Here is a 21,528-nt window from a genome sequence, read left to right on the forward strand (position 1 = left end):
TACATCCCATGAATGTATGGCCTCTTTGTGCATGCTATACATACAAATACCACCAACACCTGTTTCCAATCTGAGTCACACATTTAACTCCTTGGTGACTAACAGGAGCAGAAGAGAACCTAAGACTTTAGATAATCCACATGAAGGTCTAAAGCAAAAGTATGATTTGCATACTCGTTTGTATAGTGTGTGTAACTTAAAGTGATTTAAAAGATCAGTTACGAACTTATGCCACATAAAACTTCCTGTGCACTACAGGAAGCAGACAGAGGTGAACGCTAATGTAAATTACAAGCCATTGAGTCTAACTCACATGGAACATAAATGATTGCTCCCATATGGTCAGCTTTCTTGAGCAAAAGCAGCTGATTTACATTCATTGGCTAACTGGGTGGATAAATATTTAAAGAAGAGACAAAGCAGACGGGGAATTTATAGGATCTGATAGAGGTCACTGCTGCAGAATATTTTGTAGTAGAATATAAAGTACACCATACACATACAGGGTTTCCCTTATAAACGGATTATTAGAGTGTGGCTTTTAATGGACCAGTACACCTAAAGCATCACTTACCATACACTCAAATCATAGATATTCACGTAAACAAACACCTAAGATATGGGACACGTCTGTAAAAAAAATAACAGAGTAACTCTACAACACCATTTTGTCCATTTGAGGCTGGGGGAGGATCCGGGCAGATGTGTCCCTGAACAGGAACTGTGCCTCTTTACCACTTGCCTGCTGGGCACTTATACCCCCTTCCTGCCCAGGCCCATTTCCAGCGATGTTGCACTTTGAATGACAATTGCACGGTCATGAAACACTGTACCCATATGAAATTTTTATCATTTTTTTAAAAAAGATAGAGCTTTCTTTTGGTGGTATTTAATCACCTCTGGGTTTTTGTTATTTTTTGCTAAACAAACCAAAAACAACTGAACATTTTGAAAAAAAAAAAGCTTTTTCTTAGTTTCTGTTATACAATTTTGTAAATAAGTGATTTTGCTCCTTCACTGATGTGTGCTAAAGAGGCTGCAGTGATGGGCACTGATAGGCAGCACCAATGGGCACTGAGGAGGCACTGGTAGCTGGCACTGATGGGCATAGACAGGCATCACTGATGGGCACTGAAAGGCAGAACTTATATATGGCACTGGTAGGTGGCACTGACTGGCACTGTTAGGTGGCACTGACTGACACTGATACGCAGCACTGATAGGCGGCACTGATTGGCAGCACTGATAGGTGGCACTGACTGGCATTGATAGGTGGCACTGACTGGTGGCACTGAAAGACAGCTCAGATGGACACTGATATGTGGCATTGATGTGCACTGGTAGCCACTGATATGTGGCACTGATAGGTAGCATTGATGGGCACTGACAGGTGGCACTGCTGGGGCTACACTGATCATCAAGGCACACTGATCATCAGTGCCCTGATGATCAGTGTACATGTCCCCTCTGAGTAATGCCGATTACCGGCTCTCCTCTCCTCACAAGCTGTTAGCGTGACACAGGGACACAGCACACCAGTGATATGCCGCGCTGCGCGCCCCCGGGGGAGTGCACACGCAGTTAGAGTGGGAGGACATCATATGACGTCTTCCCAGAACGAGAGAACAACCTTGCACCCGTCATTTCCTTAAATGGTGGGCAGGAGGCGGTTAAGGTACCAATTTACCTAAAGTTGAACTCCAGACAAACAGCTAAATATACACTGTAACCTCATGAAACTTATGGTCTTCGTTTAAGCACCTGTAAGTCCTCCCAGTGTTTCCTGCAATGGGTGCTGGCTGGGCAGGAGTCGGTCTAAACTCCTCACATACTGTGGATATGCATAGAGAAAGTCCCAAACACTGCACACCTAGAAAAGCCATTAATAAATAGGTGAAAGCAGCCTCAGCCAGCTTTATTCAAAGCCATGCCTCCAACGCATTTCACCCCACCCACGGGGCTTAATCATGAACCTCCATGGTTAAGCTCCAAGGGTGGGTGAAATGTGTTGGAAGCATGGCTTTGGATGAAGCTGCTTTCACCTGTTTATTAATGGCTTTTCTAGGTGTGTGGCTTTTGGTGTTCTCTGTGCATACTCGCAGCTAAATATTCAGATACAAACATAACGGAGCAGTTTTACTTGCCAAAGGATTTGCATTTCTGTCCATCCGGTCCCAAAATTTACACAGCTCTGCCACAAGGCACAGCCCTGTCTGGCTGGACAGAGACCTGATTTTTCTCTGCTCTAGTTCAATAACCCTTACAGGTCTTGTCCCAGCCTGTGGCTGAACAGTGAAAGAGAAGCAACAGGCTGATGAACGCATCTGTCACTCTGCTCTCTCCTCTCTTCAGTATGTTCTTTGTTAGCACATAAACAAAGCAGCACAGCCAGTTAGCTCCTGATTTTTGCTCTCATCGGAGTCTGAGCTGTGCTGTGCAGGCCCTGCAAGAGGCCAATAATAAGTCAAATTCAGTTATGTAAGCCGTTTGCTGTTTAAAAATAAACAATATGTACACTCACTGGCCACTTTATTTAGGTATACCTATTCAATTAAGAAGGGGAGGATCAGAGAGGTCAGGATCAAACAGTGTTTTTACACAATGCAGAGGATTAACCCCTTGGGTTCCACAGTGAGTATAAAAAGCATGCTTTACGCATGTACAGACTGATTTTACTGTTGTATGTTTAGTAACATTTTAATCCATACTTCAGCCGACTTTAGCTTTGGATAGAATGGGGGAGGGGCTATAAACTATCAGTCTGTGCCCCTGCAGGGATCATTACCTCCCAATTCATATACTGGATGTTACAGATGAGCTCAGGCATGCTCTGAATTCATCTTTAACTGAACTTGAGCTATTTTTTTTCAAACCCCAGTGAACAGCGAGCTGCATAATTTTGCCCCCCTAGCCCACCTCTTTATTTATGTGAGCTGTGGGGCAGAAATGACTCGGCCCGCACCTCACTAGAGTAATAAATAAATAAAAAGTGAGTTCCATGTTTGGCTAGAGATGGGTTCAGAGGACACCTGAGTTCATCTCTACTGCTCATCACACAGGAAATGTGGAGAATCTCCCAAATGGAGACACAGAGAACAATTTGGAATAAAAAGAAGTATACCAAATGGAAGGTTTATCCTCACACCCCTGTCTTGGGGACCACCCAGAAAGAGGGGGTAACACTCCTCAATGGGAGCAGGGGCAAAAGCTTGACAGAGGTTTTAGCCCTATCTCACTGTATGCAAAACATAAACAAATGTTTGGGGTAACATTGTGGTGGACTACAGCAGAAGTATGGGTTCACACATTTGCATTAAGGCAATGTGCACATCATCGTAATGAGCAAATGTGCTTCATGTGTGTTGCTGTGCAGTCATTAATTATTTTGGCACCCAACACACATGTTGCAGTGCACCACAAAACATGGTAATGGGGTTGTAGTGCACGGGGTTACATTAAATAGTACTACTATTATTTTTTTAGGTGTGTTAGGAATGGGCTGCCATTACATGACACACATTACAATGCAAAATAGCAAAAAAGTGAGAATCCAACCTAAAAGTTATTACAAATGGTTTTTCAGACAATCCAATTTCAGGTTTCACATTTTTTTGCCCCTTTAAACGTTCATGTACACATTAACTCCAATAATCTATCCACAATGCAAAACTGGAATGGAAAATATACCTGCAATTCATCACCTCCTGCTGGTGGCAGCAACAGTACAAACATGTCAACCATGTCAGCCACTGCAAATTCAGACTGTCCTACACCTGCACAATGACAAAGGGAATGCAGGTTACACTGCTTACAATGATCTGTCTTGCAGTTCTACAGGTATTGTGTCAGTCAACCTTACAACAACACAAAATGCAGAGATAATTACAATACAACAGATAGGAAGTGAGGGGATGGCAGGCAGAAATAAACACATTTCTATTACAGGGAGCAAAATTTAGATTCTCTGTTTACTATGTTCTGTATGCCCATGAGAGACATTCCTTTCACTTTTGTCTAATTGAAAAGTATCAAACATAACACTAAGAAAAGAGGAATCCCCTCTATGGTACCCACAGACAGCATGCAATATCTGACAGAAAAATCTCAAGAGGAAAACACACACAGTATATTAAACCTTATAATAAATCTATGTCCAGACTATGGACATTCAAGTAGTTACAAATTCTTAGCCTGCTGTAAATGAGCTTTAAAGCAAGCCTTCAATGGCCTCAATGGCTGTTGGCAATGTGGAACAATTCATCTTCACATTTACAGTACAAGCATGGAGGCTCGCTGTTTGTAGAGATTATTTATTTATTTCAGGTACTTATATAGCACCGTCAATTTACACAGCGCTTTACATATACAGTCAGGTCCATAAATATTGGGACATGGACACAATTCTAACATTTTTGGCTCTATACACCACAACAATGAATTTGAAATGAAACGAACAAGATGTGCTTTAACTGCAGACTATCAGCTTTAATTTGAGGGTATTTACATCCAAATCAGGTGAACAGTGTAGGAATTAGAGCAGTTTGCATATGTGCCTCCCACTTGTTAAGGGACCAAAAGTAATGGGACAGAATAATAATCATAAATCAAACTTTCACTTTTTAATACTTGGTTGCAAATCCTTTGCAGTCAATTACAGCCTGAAGTCTGGAACGCATAGACATCACCAGACGCTGGGTTTCATCCCTGGTGATGCTCTGCCAGGCCTCTACTGCAACTGTCTTCAGTTCCTGCTTGTTCTTGGGGCATTTTCCCTTCAGTTTTGTCTTCAGCAAGTGAAAGGCATGCTCAATCGGATTCAGGTCAGGTGATTGACTTGGCCCTTGCATAACATTCCACTTCTTTCCCTTAAAAAACCCTTTGGTTGCTTTTGCAGTATGCTTTGGGTCATTGTCCATCTGTACTGTGAAGCGGCGTCCAATGAGTTCTGAAGCATTTGGCTGAATATGAGCAGATAATATTGCCCGAAACACTTCAGAATTCATCCTGCTGCTTTTGTCAGCAGTCACATCATCAGTAAATACAAGAGAACCAGTTCCATTGGCAGCCATACATGCCCACGCCATGACACTACCACCACCATGCTTCACTGATGAGGTGGTATGCTTAGGATCATGAGCAGTTCCTTTCCTTCTCCATACTCTTCTCTTCCCATCACTCTGGTACAAGTTGATCTTGGTCTCATCTGTCCATAGGATGTTGTTCCAGAACTGTGAAGGATTTTTTAGATGTCGTTTGGCAAACTCTAATCTGGCCTTCCTGTTTTTGAGGCTCACCAATGGTTTACATCTTGTGGTGACCCTCTGTATTCACTCTGGTGAAGTCTTCTCTTGATTGTTGACTTTGACACACATACACCTACCTCCTGGAGAGTGTTCTTGATCTGGCCAACTGTTGTGAAGGGTGTTTTCTTCACCAGGGAAAGAATTCTTCGCTCATCCATCACAGTTGTTTTCCATGGTCTTCCGGGTCTTTTGGCGTTGCTGAGCTCACCGGTGCGTTCCTTCTTTTTAAGAGTGTTCCAAACAGTTGTTTTGGCCACGCCTAATGTTTTTGCTATCTATCTGATGGGTTTGTTTAGTTTTTTCAGCCTAATGATGGCTTGCTTCACTGATAGTGACAGCTCTTTGGATCTCATCTTGAGAGTTGACAGCAAAAGATTCCAAATGCAAACAGCACACTTGAAATGAACTCTGGACCTTTTATCTGCTTATTGTAATTGGGATAATGAGGGAATAACACACACCTGGCCATGGAACAGCTGAGAAGCCAATTGTCCCAATACTTTTGGACCATTAACAAGTGGGAGGCACATATGCAAACTTTTGTAATTCCTACACCGTTCACCTGATTTGGATGTGAATACCCTCAAATTAAAGCTGACTGTCTGCAGTTAAAGCACATCTTGTTTGTTTCATTTCAAATCCATTGTGGTGGTGTATAGAGCCAAAAATGTTAGAATTGTGTCCATGTCCCAATATTTATGGACCTGACTGTATATATTGTACATCTACATCAGTCCCTAACCCTCAAGAGGCATACAATCCAAGGTCCCTAACTCACATTCATACATGAATATACTAGGGCCAATTTAGATAGGAGCCAATTAACCTACCAACATGTCTTTGGTGTGTGGGAGGAAACCGGAGCACCCAGAGGAAAACCGTGCACACACAGGGAGAACATGAAAACTCCAGGCAAGTGATGTCATGGTTGGGATACTGCCAGGCAGAAGTGCTAAACATTTAGCCACTGTTCTGTCCAGATTAGGAGGCTGGATGGCTGCCAAGTTCCCTGCTTTGAAGGGGCAGCTCTGCTGCTGAGAGCAGGGCATAGACAACTTTTTTTTTTCTTTTGCCGTAACATTTTAACAATGAATTTCTCCACAGTCCTTCAGCTACTGAGGTCAGTGAGGGTTTACTTTAAAGCCCATTTGCTGCCAGTTAAGAATATGCTTAATTATTGAATATCCATAGCCTGGCCAATATTAAAGCAGTGATACCTAAAGATTGAGTTCACCTTTTGTAAAAATAAATAAATATACATGTTTTTGCAGGTAAAAACATGCGCATTTAGTTTTTGTTTGCTTTTTTTACAATAGAGCCTACAAAGCATTGCAATCATAATCAGTAGATCACAGGTGCAATTTCAGATTCTGCAGACAGCTTATCTTCTGTACAGGCAGACAGTTCATTTATTCTACCTACTGTAGAGTAGGTAGAATAAATGAACTATAAGGGCGCTCACCAGTGCCCTTGCAGTTCATTAAGAACTAAAAGCCTTCTGCCTTGTAGTTCATTCATTCACAGATCTCTGCCTACACAGCCGCATGGTTTTTAAATAGTGACAGAAATGATCCACAACATCAGTAGAAAAGTCTGTCTCTTGCCAGCATGCTGCAGAGAAGCATCATTTCTGTCTGAGTGGTATCAGTGGTTCCTCTGCAGCAGTGTGACATTGCCTCTTCTGAGTAACAGCTAGAGCTTTCTTCAATCAACAGGAAGTAGGAGACTTGCTCATTTCAGAGCTCTAATATCTCCATGCAGGGAGCAAGCATATAGTAAGGGGACAGGCTTTTCCACTAACGTTGTGGCTACATTCTAAGAAAAAACTGTAAGGCTTTGCACACCATTTTTAATTTTTTTCAATAACACAAAAACACAATCCTTACATTTTTAAAGCAATTAAAAAATATCCGACAAATGTTGCAGCTACACACTGGCAAATAAATATGCAGAATATTCATAATATATTACAGTTCAATTATTTTGACTAAAGATATTCGCATCATATTGACCAGCTATCTAAAGACAAAAAATAACTTTTTACATTCTCATCAGCTACACCCCTTACTTCATTCTGACCTTATACAGGGTTTTACCATTCACAATTCCTTGCCTTGACACATTATGTGGGGTCATTGCCCATCTGCCATTTTTGGATCCAGATGAAATAGTATTTCCTAAGAGTGCCTCTCTATTCATACGTAATTTTTTCAACTGCTGGTGTTTTGAGTTCTATAATCCAATTGCATTTAATACGTGTATCATTAGTATAGTGGGTGCATATCCATCATGATTTTATTACTTTACATGCAGACTCAACAAGGGATGTGCTGGACCTCTGTAGAGACACTACTGTTTTCAATGCAGGGAGCATGCTAGCAAGGGAGAGGTTTTCTGCTAATGTTGTTGCTGTATTCCAAACAAAAAATGTAAGGCTTTACCTTTTTTTTGCATTTGGAATGTATTCAGCTGAATAAAATTGAAAGTTCAGTTGAGCATTAACCAGGAATATGAGGCCACTAACATGTTACACATCTGAGCCGGGCATTAGCTAACTCATGGGTGACCTGTATAGTTAAAAAGAACAATAAAACAAGTATCCTTACCTACAGTCTCCACAAGTACGATATTATAACCACCACTTTCACAGAGTAAAATAGCTTCATTAGTTGTTCTTGTCACCCCTCCCAGTGTCCCCCTGGTGGGAGAAGGTCGAATGTAAGCATTCATATCTCTAGAAAGCTCCTGCATTCGTGTTTTATCACCAAGAAGAGAGCCTGAAATCAGTAATAAAAATCTATTGTCAGAACTAAGCTAGAGTTCTAAATGTAAATATTTTCACTGCTGGTCCAGAATATGCAAATATTTAAGTGTGCATGATCTGGGCACAAATTCACTTTAATTCCCCTTACAATTTCACAAAATGTACTTGGCTGGCAAACATTGCTAAGACAATATTAAAATATACGGTTTTTAAAAGAAAAAATATCACAAGGGGCTCACTTATACCACAGGGGTGTGGAAATTTTTGAAAAAACTACTTGTCCAAGGGACTAAGGAGGGTCCCAATCTACTTGTCCTGATGAAGAAAATAATTTTAACCAAAACCATATTTAAAAGAGGTTTAACATTGTGCTGTTTATCTGCTCCTCACCTCCCTGCCTGTCTCCAGCACTGCACCTGAGGACTAGAAGGAAGGGAGAGACCTTGCAGTATAATGAGCACTGATTGGCTGCTCCTCAGGAAAGGAGAGTGTTGGGCTCTCTTAAAGCTCAGCAGCAGCGCATCTGCTGAGTGAGTAAAGGAGGCGCTGGCCCAAATGAGGAAAAAAAAAAAACTTTATTCCTTCAGCTTACCTTCACATACAGAAGCACTTGGGTGCTCAGTAGAAGCGTATGCTGAGCAGCCAAATCAAGTTCTGGTTTCCACTCACTGAGGTTTCATTCACTCCTGGGCGGTTTGGGATTATGGCATAACCGCTGTGATTTTGCCCATGATCTCAAAACACACTACAATCGCAAAACACAGGTACCTTTATTTTCAATAGCACCTAAAACACGGTGCGGTTTTGCCGTGACTATCTCACGATTTATCGCGTGGCAAATTGTATTACGTGAAACTTGTTACCCAACAGAAGCTCCTGCTCATTTTTGGGCAACAAGCTTCACATGATGCGATTTGCCAGGTGTGAATGGAGCCTTAGTCCCGGTTCACACTGATGTGAATCTGATGCAGATCAGATCTGAAAGGCAAACATTCGCATGGTATCTAAAAGGACGTTCACATCTATGAGGTGCAAATTTGATCCAGTTTTCTAGTCACTTCCTTGCAAATCTGTCTTCCAGCCACTTCTATGTAAACCTGGCTATGAATCGCTTCCTATATGGACAGTTATCTCATAATGCCACTATACTCTATGCTTTGCGAGTTTGGAATGCATTCTGAAATAACTGTTCTCATAGGAAGCAATTGATAGCCGGTTTTGCATAGAAGTGGTTGGAAGGCAGTTTTGCATAGAAGTGGCTAGAAAACAGATTTGCATAGACGTGGCTAGAAGATAGATTTGCATAGAAGTTAATGGAATACAATTTTGTAGAAAGGAGGAACTGCTGAACAAGTACCTTTGAAAATCGCACTGAAAACTGACATGAAAATCGCACCATAAAGTAAACCCTGCTGCTTACCTGCAGCAGGGCTAAATGTAAAAAAACCCTCACCTGCCCGAAGCCCAGAACTGCATGTACTAGGCGTTGGGGGATATGATTGGCACATCCCTATACCACTATAGGAAATGATACTGGAACTAAATAGCTATGGTAAGAATCCTGCACTCACCAGAGAACCAATTTGTAACCATAATGCCGCTACAGAACACAATTAGAAAATAAACATCAAGTTCCAATAAATCTGGTGCTCTCCTTTCAGATAACAAAACTAATAGAAATATTTTAGTATTATTTTATAATAGATGATTAATATCCTGTATTCAGACATTTGTAAGAGTTGCAATCCCATACTACCCTTCCACTTTCCGATATTAAGCTTATGCTTTTGTGCAAATTAAAAATATGCTTCTTTAAAACTGAACTCCAGGAAAACTAAAAGTCCTCCTTGAAGTTGTGCTGCACCTGCACTACAACGGTTCACTGCTTGTTTATATCTAGGTGGGCCAGGTACAGCAGTTTTACTCACCATAATCTGTTCTCCCACATGCTCTCTTTTGCTGGTAGATCGGTCTCTACAGCCTCTTCTCCCCAGGCCTCTGATATCATCAAGACTGATGGAGAGTCCATAGCCCTGCACTGTGTGTGAGGACACTGAGGGGCAATCCCCTGCAGGAACTTGGGGGGAGTGTAGTCTGCCGGAGCAGTGGAGGATGAGGTAAGCAAAAGTGATTTTACTTTCCCCTAGACATAAACAAGCACCCACACTGCAAGGGAGGATTTTGAGTGTTCTTGGAGTTGGGCTTTAAGTGACATTAAACTCAAACTAAAAATGTAATATATTACAGCTTAAATGATAAGTTCACCTTTTAGAAAAAAATAATAAATGCACATTTTTTGCAGGTAAAGATATGTGCATTTATTTTTTTTGTCTGCAGGATCCTGTAAACCAATGCACCAGAGATCAGCAAATCGCTGGTGCCATGCAAGTCTCCTGCAGATCTGTCAGTATATCTGCTTGCTCGTACATCCTGTTAATATATACTGATAAGAAGAATGAATGAACTGCCACGGCGCTTCTGAGAACTGTGGTAGTTTATTGGAGGAATACAAGCTGACAGCTGCTAAGGCTGTCGGAACTTGTAGTCTCTCATTCACAGATGACTGTGAATGAGTGATGTGGCCGTGTGGGCGGAGCCCTGCACAGAAATTTTTTTTTAAATTTGACAGCTAGCGAGGGGGAAGATCCCCCGCTAGCTGTCGAAGCGGGGATCGAGTGGAGCGGGTGCAGGTCTGATTGTAACATGTTACACTTTACACCCTTAATATGGGTGTAACATGTAACATGTTACGAAAGGTGAACTTATCCTATAACAATCATTAGATGTGGTGGCAGCATTCACTCTCTTTTTTTAGGCTTTTTCCCCCTCATAATCCTGCCAGTAGGCACATCCTGTATTATGGTGCCTACAGGCTGGATTAAGGAGCAACAGAGACACCTTTTGGAGAGTAGCACTGTCAGTTTCGGGGCAGGAGAGTTAGAGATGTACTAACTAACAAAGTGATGCCAAACTCTGACTAATACTTTATAAGCAGTTACAGCAACAGTTTTGTACTTTGGGATAAAGGTTTTACATAAATAAAGGCTGATCATTGTAAGCACCCCTGTCAGTGTTAAATGGTCTGTCTCCACACTCTAACTGCTACATATGAAGGGGAGCTTGTTCTGTTGAAAAGAACAGCCTTACAGACAGGATCACTTGGTAAAAGTAAAGAAATTACAGTAAAAAAAAGAAAACCAATGCAGCCATCACATCTAATAATTGGTAAGCTGAAGTATAATAAATGTTTGCTTTTGGGTTTAATACAGCTTGAAGGACTCAACAAATTCTTAAAGGCAACTTACCACCACTGGTGCTAGATGATGGATCAACAGCCAATACTGCAACTTTGTGTCCCTGCTCAGTAAGCATTTTCCCAAAAAATTCAATAAATGTTGATTTTCCAGCTCCTGGGGGACCAGACAGGCCTACGTCAGAAAGTGTGGAAACAAAACAAACTATTTTAGTCACAGTCAACATGATATGTAACAGTTTTAAAGTTAAATAGTTTGAAATAGATCACTGAAATACCTTAGTGACCAAGTAATGCAAGACATGTACAAATCATATCAGAAAAGACAGGAAGAACTTTGCACACAACCAGAATATTCAAAACTTAAAATGAATTTAGTCTTACAGAGTGTGCAGAAAAAAGAGATTATGGAAAATATTATTGTAGATAAATGCAGATGACTCTTCCTGTATGCTTCTGTCTCACTGGAATTCATGTATTCTCCTGCTGCTCCCTCTTACCTACACCTTCCCATTCCCTTCCTTCTACTCCCTCCGTTCATGGAATCCAAGCCCTGTACACTAGCTGAAATATAGGGGTTCATTTACTAATTGCAAATACCCTGTTCATTTTTCAAGTGAAGTTGCATTCTGCAGGGGAATTTTCCCCAGAGCTTAGTGAATGTGGTGCTTCAGTTTGCATAGAATTCCCAATCACAAGCAGGGAAAATAAAAAACAGCATTTTTGCTTGCACGTGATTGGATGAGGGAGCCTCACCTCATGCACTAAACTTTAGGCCAAATTTCCTTGCAGAATGCAACTGCACTTGCAAAGTGAACAGTTTATATGGCTTTAGTAAATCAACCTCAGTCTTTTTTTTTTTTCTGCCCCTTGCTACATCAGTTACAGCAACTTAAAGAGTAACTCCACTTTTGTTGAGAAAAAACCATTCCCCTCTGGTTGATCCATGTACAGAGTACAAGGATTTTAACAAACTTTGTTGCAGAGTCCTACCTTTTGTTATTCTTTGTCCATGAGCAGAATGAATCTGTATGGGTGTGATTTCATAATCAACAATCAGCTGCTGCACTTGCAGGGCTCTAATGAGGAAAATTGAAGGGTCTGCATACCTTTAGACATGTTTTCCCTTCAGGAGTATCTCACCAAAAATGATATTTTTGTTGAAAGGGATGCCGAAAATCTCAGTTGTATCTTAGTTCAGACTTCTGGGAAAATCAGTAAGCCAATCACACAAGCAGGAAATGACATTTCTGAGGGCGTCCTGTGCACCATCTGTGTACAGAACGCCTTCAGGTAGCCATATTGCATTGCATTTTACAGCGCTGCAAATTGAAAAAGGAAAGATCATTTTTAATAACATTCACTTACAATATGACATGTGCTGCAATTGAATACAGTGCATCCAGAAAGTATTCACAGCGCTTAACTTTTGCCACATTTTATGTTACAGCCTTATTCCAAAATGGATTAAATTCATTTTTTTCCTCAACATTCTACAAACAATACCCCATAATGACAATGTGAAAGAAGTTAGTTTTGAATTCTATGCAATTTATTACAAATAAAAAACGGAGGAAAAAAAACATGTACATAAGTATTTACAGCCTTTGCCATGACACTCAAAACTGAGCTCTGGTACATCCTGTTCCCATTGATCATCCTTGAGATGTTTCCACAACTTGATTGGAGTCCACCTCCAGGCCTGCCTGGAGTTTGCCAAAAGGCACCTGAGGGACTCTCAGACCATGAGAAACAAAACACTCTTGTCTGATGAAACAAAGATTGAACTTTTTGGCCTGAAAGTCAAGCGTCATGTCTGGAGGAAACCAGGCATCGCTCACCACCTTGCCAATACCATCCCTACAGTGAAGCATGGTGGTGGCAGCATCATGCTGGGGGATGTTTTGCAGCGGCAGGAACTGGGAGACTAGTCAGGATCGAAGGAAAAATGAATGCAGCAATGTAAAGAGACATCCTTGATGAAAACTTGTTGCATGGTGGTGGCTGTATGCTGTATTATTTTTCTTTTACTTGCTATTTTTTTCCTCACAAAAGTGGAGTTACCCTTTAAAAGTTTACCTTTTGTAGAAAAATATTAAATGATTTTGCAGATTAAAAAAAAAAGTGCATTTATTTATTTGCATTGAAGCCTGCAAAGCGTTGCACTGACGGTCAGTGAATCATGGGTGCAATGTCAGGCTCCTGCAGACTCTCAGTACAGCTGTCAGACCGTACCTCCATGTGGGCAGTCACTTACTGAAGAACAGGATAAATTGAGAACTACAAGCCCTGTGTCAGTTAAAGCATGACTTGTAGTTCATTCATTCACAGAACTCTGTGAATGAATATGTGAAAACAGATGTGACAATGTGACTGCGGATGTAAGGAGAGGATTCCCCACCTGCTGTCAAGGGGGTAATTGGAGGGGAGGGGGGGTGTCAGCTGCTCAAAAGCAACATAGTACATCTTCAATAAGGGTGCAACATATAATATGTTACAAAAGGTGAACTTGACCCTTAAAACCCAGCTTTAGCCTTAACCCTTTTGCTGCAATTTATTTATTTTTTTCTTGCATACATGTTAAAATACATGCTTTAGAGGCCTGAGTGATAAGTAAAACCCTTAAATGCTATATATTTTCTGAAAGCAGAGACCCTTGACAATAAAATGCTGGTAAGTTGCAATTTTTTATGTTACATGATATAAAGTCAATTTTAGTGCACACAAAATATTACCCATGCTTCTTGGGATAATATGGAAGATGAGGTGGTGCTCAATGAAAGGATTCCCAACATGTCAAACCTTAAAATTTGTCATTCTTGTAAAATGGTAAAAAACATTAATACTCAAAACTGTGGTCCATAGATGATGATTTAAAAGCCTTTACAGGTGTATACCTTAATTACTATCAACATAAAGGACAAATAGTCCCCTATGTGATATCAAATTTACAGTGATAGGTTCTCTTTAATGAGGTATCAGGGGCCTATTTGACCTCCTGATGTCTCTCGGCACTCCACTGAAACTGAGCCCAGACTGTGCTCTATTAGCAGGGTCACAGCAGCCAGGAAAATGCCAGCTCTGAACAAGGAAGCCACTTAGTTCATGTCACTTCTGGGTTCATTTGGCAGATGGAGAATCAGTGACAGGATGTTCATGTTATGTTCCAGTGCCTGTGGAAATTATCAATGTACACACACACACACACACACACACTGTGGCATCCAGGAGTGCGTTTAAGGCTCCAATTACACTAGTGTGATTTGTCATGTGACTTTGGACACATAAAGTCACATAACTATGTATTCAACAGATGCCGTTCAAATCTATGTGACTTAAAGTCGCAGCAACTTTAAAATGGTTCCTGTACTACCTTAACTCTCAAAAGTCACATGAAAGTTGCATCTCAATGCTATCAAGACAATAGTTATGCAACAGTCAAAGACAAAGGCAACAGCCAAAGTCGCATCCAAGTCCCAGCCTTCCAAAGCTGCAATGGAAATTGCATGACTTTGGAGCCACACAAGTGTGAATAGAGCCTAAATGCTGCCAATGCCACAGGCATAAGCCTTAAGGCAGACGCAGCAAAAGGGTTAAACCCCAAAACAAACTTGTTATATGTTGCAGCTTACCAGTTCTTAGTTGTGGCGGCTGCATTCGTTTTCTTTTTAAGGCGTTTTCTCCCTATTTTCACCTGTTGATCCTGCCAGTAAGTCTGTTTTTTCCAACTTCCTTTAACACAACAAGCACTGGGTTTAACACAGCTTTGAAACCCTACTACCAGTAATTCCTTCTCCCTCCTTACAAACATCCCCTACTCATGTTGTCAAAAATTGTTAATTTTCTAAAAAGTCCTTTAAACATAGTGACATGAAATCCTCAGTCTTTCCTCAGGTCTCTGTGCTGGGATTTAGTGGAATATTTAACACAAAAGAGATGTTTATTGTGTGGAGACCCAAACATTCAGACTGTTTACTTTTTCAAACATAATTTTTTTTTTACTAAGATAAACTACTTAATAAGAGGGTTCATCTTACAGCTTGGTGTTTAAAAACTGGAGACACCATCTAGACTTTAAGGGGTCGATTTATAAACATTTGTTGGATAAATGCGACAAGCATTCACCCATCCTAGACCGATTTTGATGGTATTTTGCATAATGAGGTCATTTCCTATGTTTGTCAGCTCCATCTAGTGGCTATATTACAGTATTTTTTCTGAGTGAGGTAAACAACACATTATAGCCATTAGATGGAGCTGATGATCATAGGAAATCATGTTCAGAATTAGTCAAGAGAAATAAATGCATGTCAAATTTGTCCAACAAATATTTAATATAGAGTATAGACCACATAGATTGCATATGGTGACTCCCTTATCCACGCCTGCTTAAAAAAAATCTAGTATGGTGGAAACATCCTTCTTGATATAGCTGACCTTATCACACCAGGTAGGGGAGACCCTCAAAATCTTCATATAGATCTTGCATGTGGTCACTTTATGACTTGGACAAAGAAGAAATACTTTATATGAGCATTCCTTTTCTTTAAAGATTTTCCATTCATGCTCTTAGGTGAAATAATTATAAATTTGGTTGTCACACACAACTCTCATTTAGCAGGCCTGGACGTACTGGCAAAGCTCATGGCTGGCGATTGCTAATACTAGCATTGCTGAGAACCAAGTTCTCTGAGGTCATCATGGTAACAATATAAAGTGGAGGAAATGCATTCAAATCTGCAGACATGCAAGGTGAGATAATCAGAGACTGCAAACAAGCTACAGGACATAGTCAGAGACTTCAGACATACTGTATGAGATGATCAAAGGCTGCAGACATGCTACATGAGATGGTCAGAGACTGCAGACATGCTACATGAGATGGTCAGAGACTGCAGACATACGGTATGAGATGATCAGAGACTGCAGACATGCTATATGAGATGATCAGAGACTGCAGACTGCTACATGAGATGGTCAGAGACTGCAGACATACGGTATGAGATGATCAGAGACTGCAGACATGCTATATGAGATGATCAGAGACTGCAGACATGCTATATGAGATCATCAGAGACTGCAGACATGCTATATGAGATGATCAGAGACTGCAGACATGCTACAAGACAAAGTCAAAGATTGTGTGCATGCTATAAGAGATAGTGCGAGACCGTAAACATGCAACAGGAGATGGTCAAAGACTGCACACATGCTAAAGGAAAAGTGTAGTGACTGCAGACATGCTACATGAGATGAACAGGGACTTCAAACATGCTACCAGAAATGTTTAGGGACTGCATGCATTCTACAGGAGATAGTCAGAGGCTACAGACAAGCTACAGAGCATGGCCAGAGACTGCAGATATGCTACAGTAAACTGTAGAAGACTGCAGGCATACAGCAGGAGATGGACACAAAAACAAGACATGCTACGGTAGACGGTCAGAGACTGCAAACATTTTACAGGAGAAAGAACCTGCAGGCATACAGGAGACAGTCAGAGTCAACAGACATGCTACTGTTCAGAGAATGCATACACAGGAGATGGTCAGAGACAGCAGACATTCTACAGATGTGGCTGGAGACATGCGGCAAGAGAGAGTCAGAGACTAGGGACATGTTAAACAAGAATGCTAGAGATCACTGTTATTACAGTGTCTTAAATATCACTGCTCCCACTATTGATCGATGGACTCAAGGGTTGCACATGGGCCTTGAGCAGCAGGTTGGGCACCAGGGTTCTAAACAATCTCCCCTTCAGATGGTGTGTCCCCTTTTTGTTAGAAAAGTTAATAATCATGCTGTCCCAAGAGAAAACAAAAAACTGCATTAATGCATTGGACACGGTAAGCAGGGAATACAACACTGACCTATTCTAAACGCTAGAGGTTTTCCGTTATTTGAGCGCTCCTTTTCTCGGTGATGAGTTAGTACCTTCTGCAGCAGTACTTGAGCAATTTGCCTTTTCCTCATATGTGTAGACTCTACCAGTGTTATGGCTTCTGCCAAGCAAGCTCGATGCCCTTCCACCAAACCCTCATAAATTCGATATAGCAGACGCTCTTCTTTTTTTGCTAGAGGCTCTGCTTCTTGCTGGGTCAGCGCTGCCATGCACAAGTTCCTTCTGTTACTAGGCCAGGAGTCCATCTTTCGTGATGTAAAGAAGTAATTTCTGTGCTTTTGTATGGATGTTTGTAGCAGTGCAGCATTTCTATGAGAAATGGTAGAAACTGTCCATGCTACATTACGAAGATGGAAAATAGGAAATGTTCGCATGTTTGCAACAGAAATTGTCACCACATCAAATCGTGACGAATAAGAAAAGTGAAATGGGTTTGATGATTGCTACAGTGAAAGATTACTGGTGCCTTCTTCAACCTTCAATGCATGAAAATCTTGTGTAAGGATTTTCTGAAAAAAAAACAAAAAACAAAACAAATTACTTTAGCAGCGAATGAAAACAAGCCAGACTTATCTAGGATGCACATGGACTTATATTTAACCACTTAACGGCCAGGTCTATTCTGACACTTTTTGTTTACAAGTAAAAATCAACATTTTTTGGTTAGAAAATTACTTAGAATCCCCAAACATTATATATGTTGTAGTAGATGCCCTAGAGAATAAAATGGTGGTCATTGCAATTTTTTATGTCACACGGTTTTTATGCAGCAGAATTTCAAACACAATTTTTGGGAAAAAATAAACTTTAATGAATTTTAAATGCATTAAAAACATGTCACACTTTAAAACTGCGCGTGCTCATGGGCTGGCAACAAACTACAATACTTACAATAATTTCCATAGGTGACGTTTTAAATATAAAATTAAATTGCTCTCAATCGGGGGATCAGACAAATCCTGTCTGGAGAGCAGAAAGAGCCTTGGGGGCAAGCTGCACATGCTCAGTTTGGTGTGCATTGTTAGATACTTTTTTTTTTTCTTGGGAGAGTGCATATGATCAGCACAGGGACATTCAACACTGTCCAAACAGAGGGTCAGGAGTCATGCAGCCTCATAGGACAATCAGGAAAGAATGAAAACTACTACTACAAGCTTTTCCCAGTGCTCTGCTGGATACTGATAGAAGTCACAAGACTGCTCTAACTGCTGATGAGAAAAGTACCATCTTCAGTGAATGTACCATCTTCGGTGAATATCCCAGCAGCCCGGAAAAGTTTGAATATTGGCACTGGCTTTCAACTCTCAGTATCACTGGGAAGATCACCCAATCCCCGGCTACACACCTGATTATACCTGAGGGACCAGGGCATGTCCAGGAGCTTATGATACAATGCGCTTTTCATTAGCGCTTCCGGTGAGTGCGCATTCTATATGTTTATATATATTCATCCAAATGGAATCAGTATTCTGGGACTATATAGAAGTTTTTTGAAGATATCATCAGCTTTAAGAAGTTTATACAATTTTGGACATTTTATATCTTTGTACTTGTCATGACTATATGTTTCTCATAGATATTTGTATTATTTTTATTTCAATTTTATATGCTCATTTTCTGAGTAATATTTCTCAGTATTATTTGCGTCACAAAATGCATCAATCATACACATGCGTTTGGAAGACGACATTCATTATTCATTTAGCGCTGCACTATTTTTTATTGATGTTTTAAATATATTTACAGGTTACCAGTTTATAGTTACAGAGGAAGCCTAGTGCTAGAATTACTACTCTCGCTATTACATTAATGGTTATACCTCACATGTGTAGAGCGAACACCATTTACATATGCATGTGCAATCTACATATGCATTTGCTTCTGCGCAAGAGCACAAGGGACAGGGGCACTTTAAAAAACATTTTTTTTTTATTATTTATTTTACTTTTTTTACACTGTCCCTTTAATTTTTTTTTTTTATCCCTTTTATTCCTATCACAAGAAATATAAACATCACTTGTGATAGAAATAAGGGATGACAGGTTCTCTTTCCATCTATAAGACAAAAATGGAAAAAAAACCCCAAAGCATTGAACTCATGCTTTACAAAAAACAAAAAAGGCAGTGTTTACATCTGCCAGAATCAAAAGTGATGTCATGGCATCGCTTCCAGTCCCCTAGAACATAAAGACGACCTTCTGGTCCGCAGCCAGTTCTATGATAACCTGGTGGCACTGCCAGATCAGATACCAGGCTCCCCAGTCAGCCAGAGAAGCACTGGTGGGCGGCAGGTGAGGCGTCCCCTCCCATCGCCTATAAAAGCAATCCAGCAGCTATTCAGCTGATAGGATTGCTTTTAGATGAAAATGCAATGTGGGCTGAAAAAAAAAATATCAGAGTTATGGCATACACCTGAAGCCATAACCCCGATATAACCACTTGAACCCAATCACATACATGTGGTGGTTAAAGAAGAATTCCAGACATGGTATATACTCACCGCCCACTTTATTAGGTACACCTTGCTAGTACCAGGTTGGACCCTCTTTTGCCTTCAGAACTGCCTTAATCCTTCATGGCATAGATTCAACAAGCTGTTGGAAACATTCCTCAGAGATTTTGGTCCATATTGACATGTGTTACTGTTGCCTTTCTATCATCTCACACCAGTCTGCTCATTTTCCTCTGACCTCTGAAATCAACAAGGCATTTTCGTCCACACAACTGCTGCTCACTGGATATTTTCTCTTTTTTGGATCATTCTCTGTAAACTCTAGAGATGGTTGTATGTATAAATACCAGTAGATCAGCAGTTTTTTAAATACTCAGACCAGCCCTTTCTGCACCAACAACCATGCCACTTTCAAAGTCAGTTAAATCCCCTTTCTTATCCATTATGCTGCTCGGTTTGAACTTCAGAAAGTCGTCATCACCACAGCTAGATGTTTAAAGGTTTCTGCCATGTGAATGGCTGATTAGCAATATGTGTTCCCAAGCAATTGAACAGGTTTACCTACAAAGGGGCCGGTGAGTGTATTTTTTAACATAGTTACATTGATCCAGCCTGGAACAATGTGTATATCATACCTGGCCAATACTCCTGGAACTTGGAAATCACTGAAGAAGAAACCAGCACTCTAGTGATCCCCGCTTGCTTCTGGGTCCCATGCTGAGTGGTCGGCCTGATGCATTGTCAACACAGGAGGTCAGCTGCTCAGCACAAGTGCCATTCAGAGAATACTTTGCATTTTCTGAATGAATGCAAAGCATTCTGTGATTGGACGAGGTGAAGAGGTGGGATAGTGATGCCGCCAGCATTATGACGCCTGTGCACATATGCCAAAGAGCCTTGCCTGGCTATTGGCTCCTGGCAGAGGCCTTCAGGCACATCTGCGTACATGCGGGATATTTCCCATGGTGATGCCAGGGAAGTTTTTGGACAAAGTTTTTAGCACAGATGTATGTGGAAATGCATACATTTGCAGAAGTGCTGCTTTGCAGCACATCATATGCTTAAAATAAAAAGCATCCAATTTAATGCGAAGGAGGGGAGAGGAGGCAGGCCACGAGGACACTAGACTAGGTATAGGGTGAATGTCCACTTTAATCTGTGCTGATTATATTTGTATGATTATATACATAATCTGAGACTTTGCAAATTATACAAAAGTTGGTAATTATACATACGTTTGGTAAAATTACAGCAAAATACAGTAGATATAAAAAGTCTACACGCCCCTGTTAAAATGTCAGGTTTCTATGATGTTAAAAAAATGAGACAAAGATAAATCATTTCAGAACTTTTTCCACCTCTAGTGTGACCTATAAACTGTACAACTCAGTTGAACAACAAACTGAAATCTTTTAGGTTGAGGAAAGTAAAAATAAAAAACTAACATAATATGGTTGCATAAGTGTGCACACCCTTAAACTAATACTTTCTTGAAGCACGTTTTGATTTTATTACAGCACTCAGTATTTTTGGGCATGAGTCTATCAGCATGGCACATCTTGACTTGGCAATATTTGCCCACTCTTCCTTGCAAAAACACTCCAAATCTGTCAGATTGCGAGGACATCTCCTGTGCACAGCCCTCTTCAGATCACCCCACAGATTTTCGATCGGATTCAGGTCTGGGCTCTGGCTGGGCCATTCCAAAACTTTAATCTTCTTCTGGTGAAGCCATTCCTTTGCTGATTTGGATGTATGCTTTGTGTCGTTGTCATGCTGAAAGATGAAGTTCCTCTTCATAATCAGCTTTCTAGCAGAAGCCTGAAGGTTTTGGGCCAATACTGACTGGTATTT

General features: G+C 40.7%; 1 protein-coding gene across 2 annotated transcripts in view; it reads right to left on the reverse strand.

Moving 5' to 3' along the window:
• The window catches only part of MMAA (metabolism of cobalamin associated A), a 40,393-nt gene that overhangs the window by 14,922 nt on the left and 3,943 nt on the right, over positions 1-21,528 (reverse strand). For both annotated transcript variants that reach the window (XM_089670491.1, XM_089670490.1), the window contains exons 2-5: positions 17,191-17,731; positions 11,373-11,495; positions 7,910-8,080; positions 3,688-3,773 (exon numbers count right to left, since the gene is read on the reverse strand). In XM_089670491.1, the coding sequence (XP_089526617.1) occupies positions 3,688-3,773; positions 7,910-8,080; positions 11,373-11,495; positions 17,191-17,596 (786 nt within the window). In that variant the 5' untranslated portion in view covers positions 17,597-17,731. The remainder of the gene's footprint in view (positions 1-3,687; positions 3,774-7,909; positions 8,081-11,372; positions 11,496-17,190; positions 17,732-21,528) is intronic.

This window comes from Staurois parvus, unplaced genomic scaffold (assembly GCF_062004578.1).
Source record: "Staurois parvus isolate SC_StPar_1 unplaced genomic scaffold, SC_StPar_1.0 ptg000090l, whole genome shotgun sequence".
Taxonomy (NCBI): Eukaryota; Metazoa; Chordata; class Amphibia; order Anura; family Ranidae; genus Staurois; species Staurois parvus.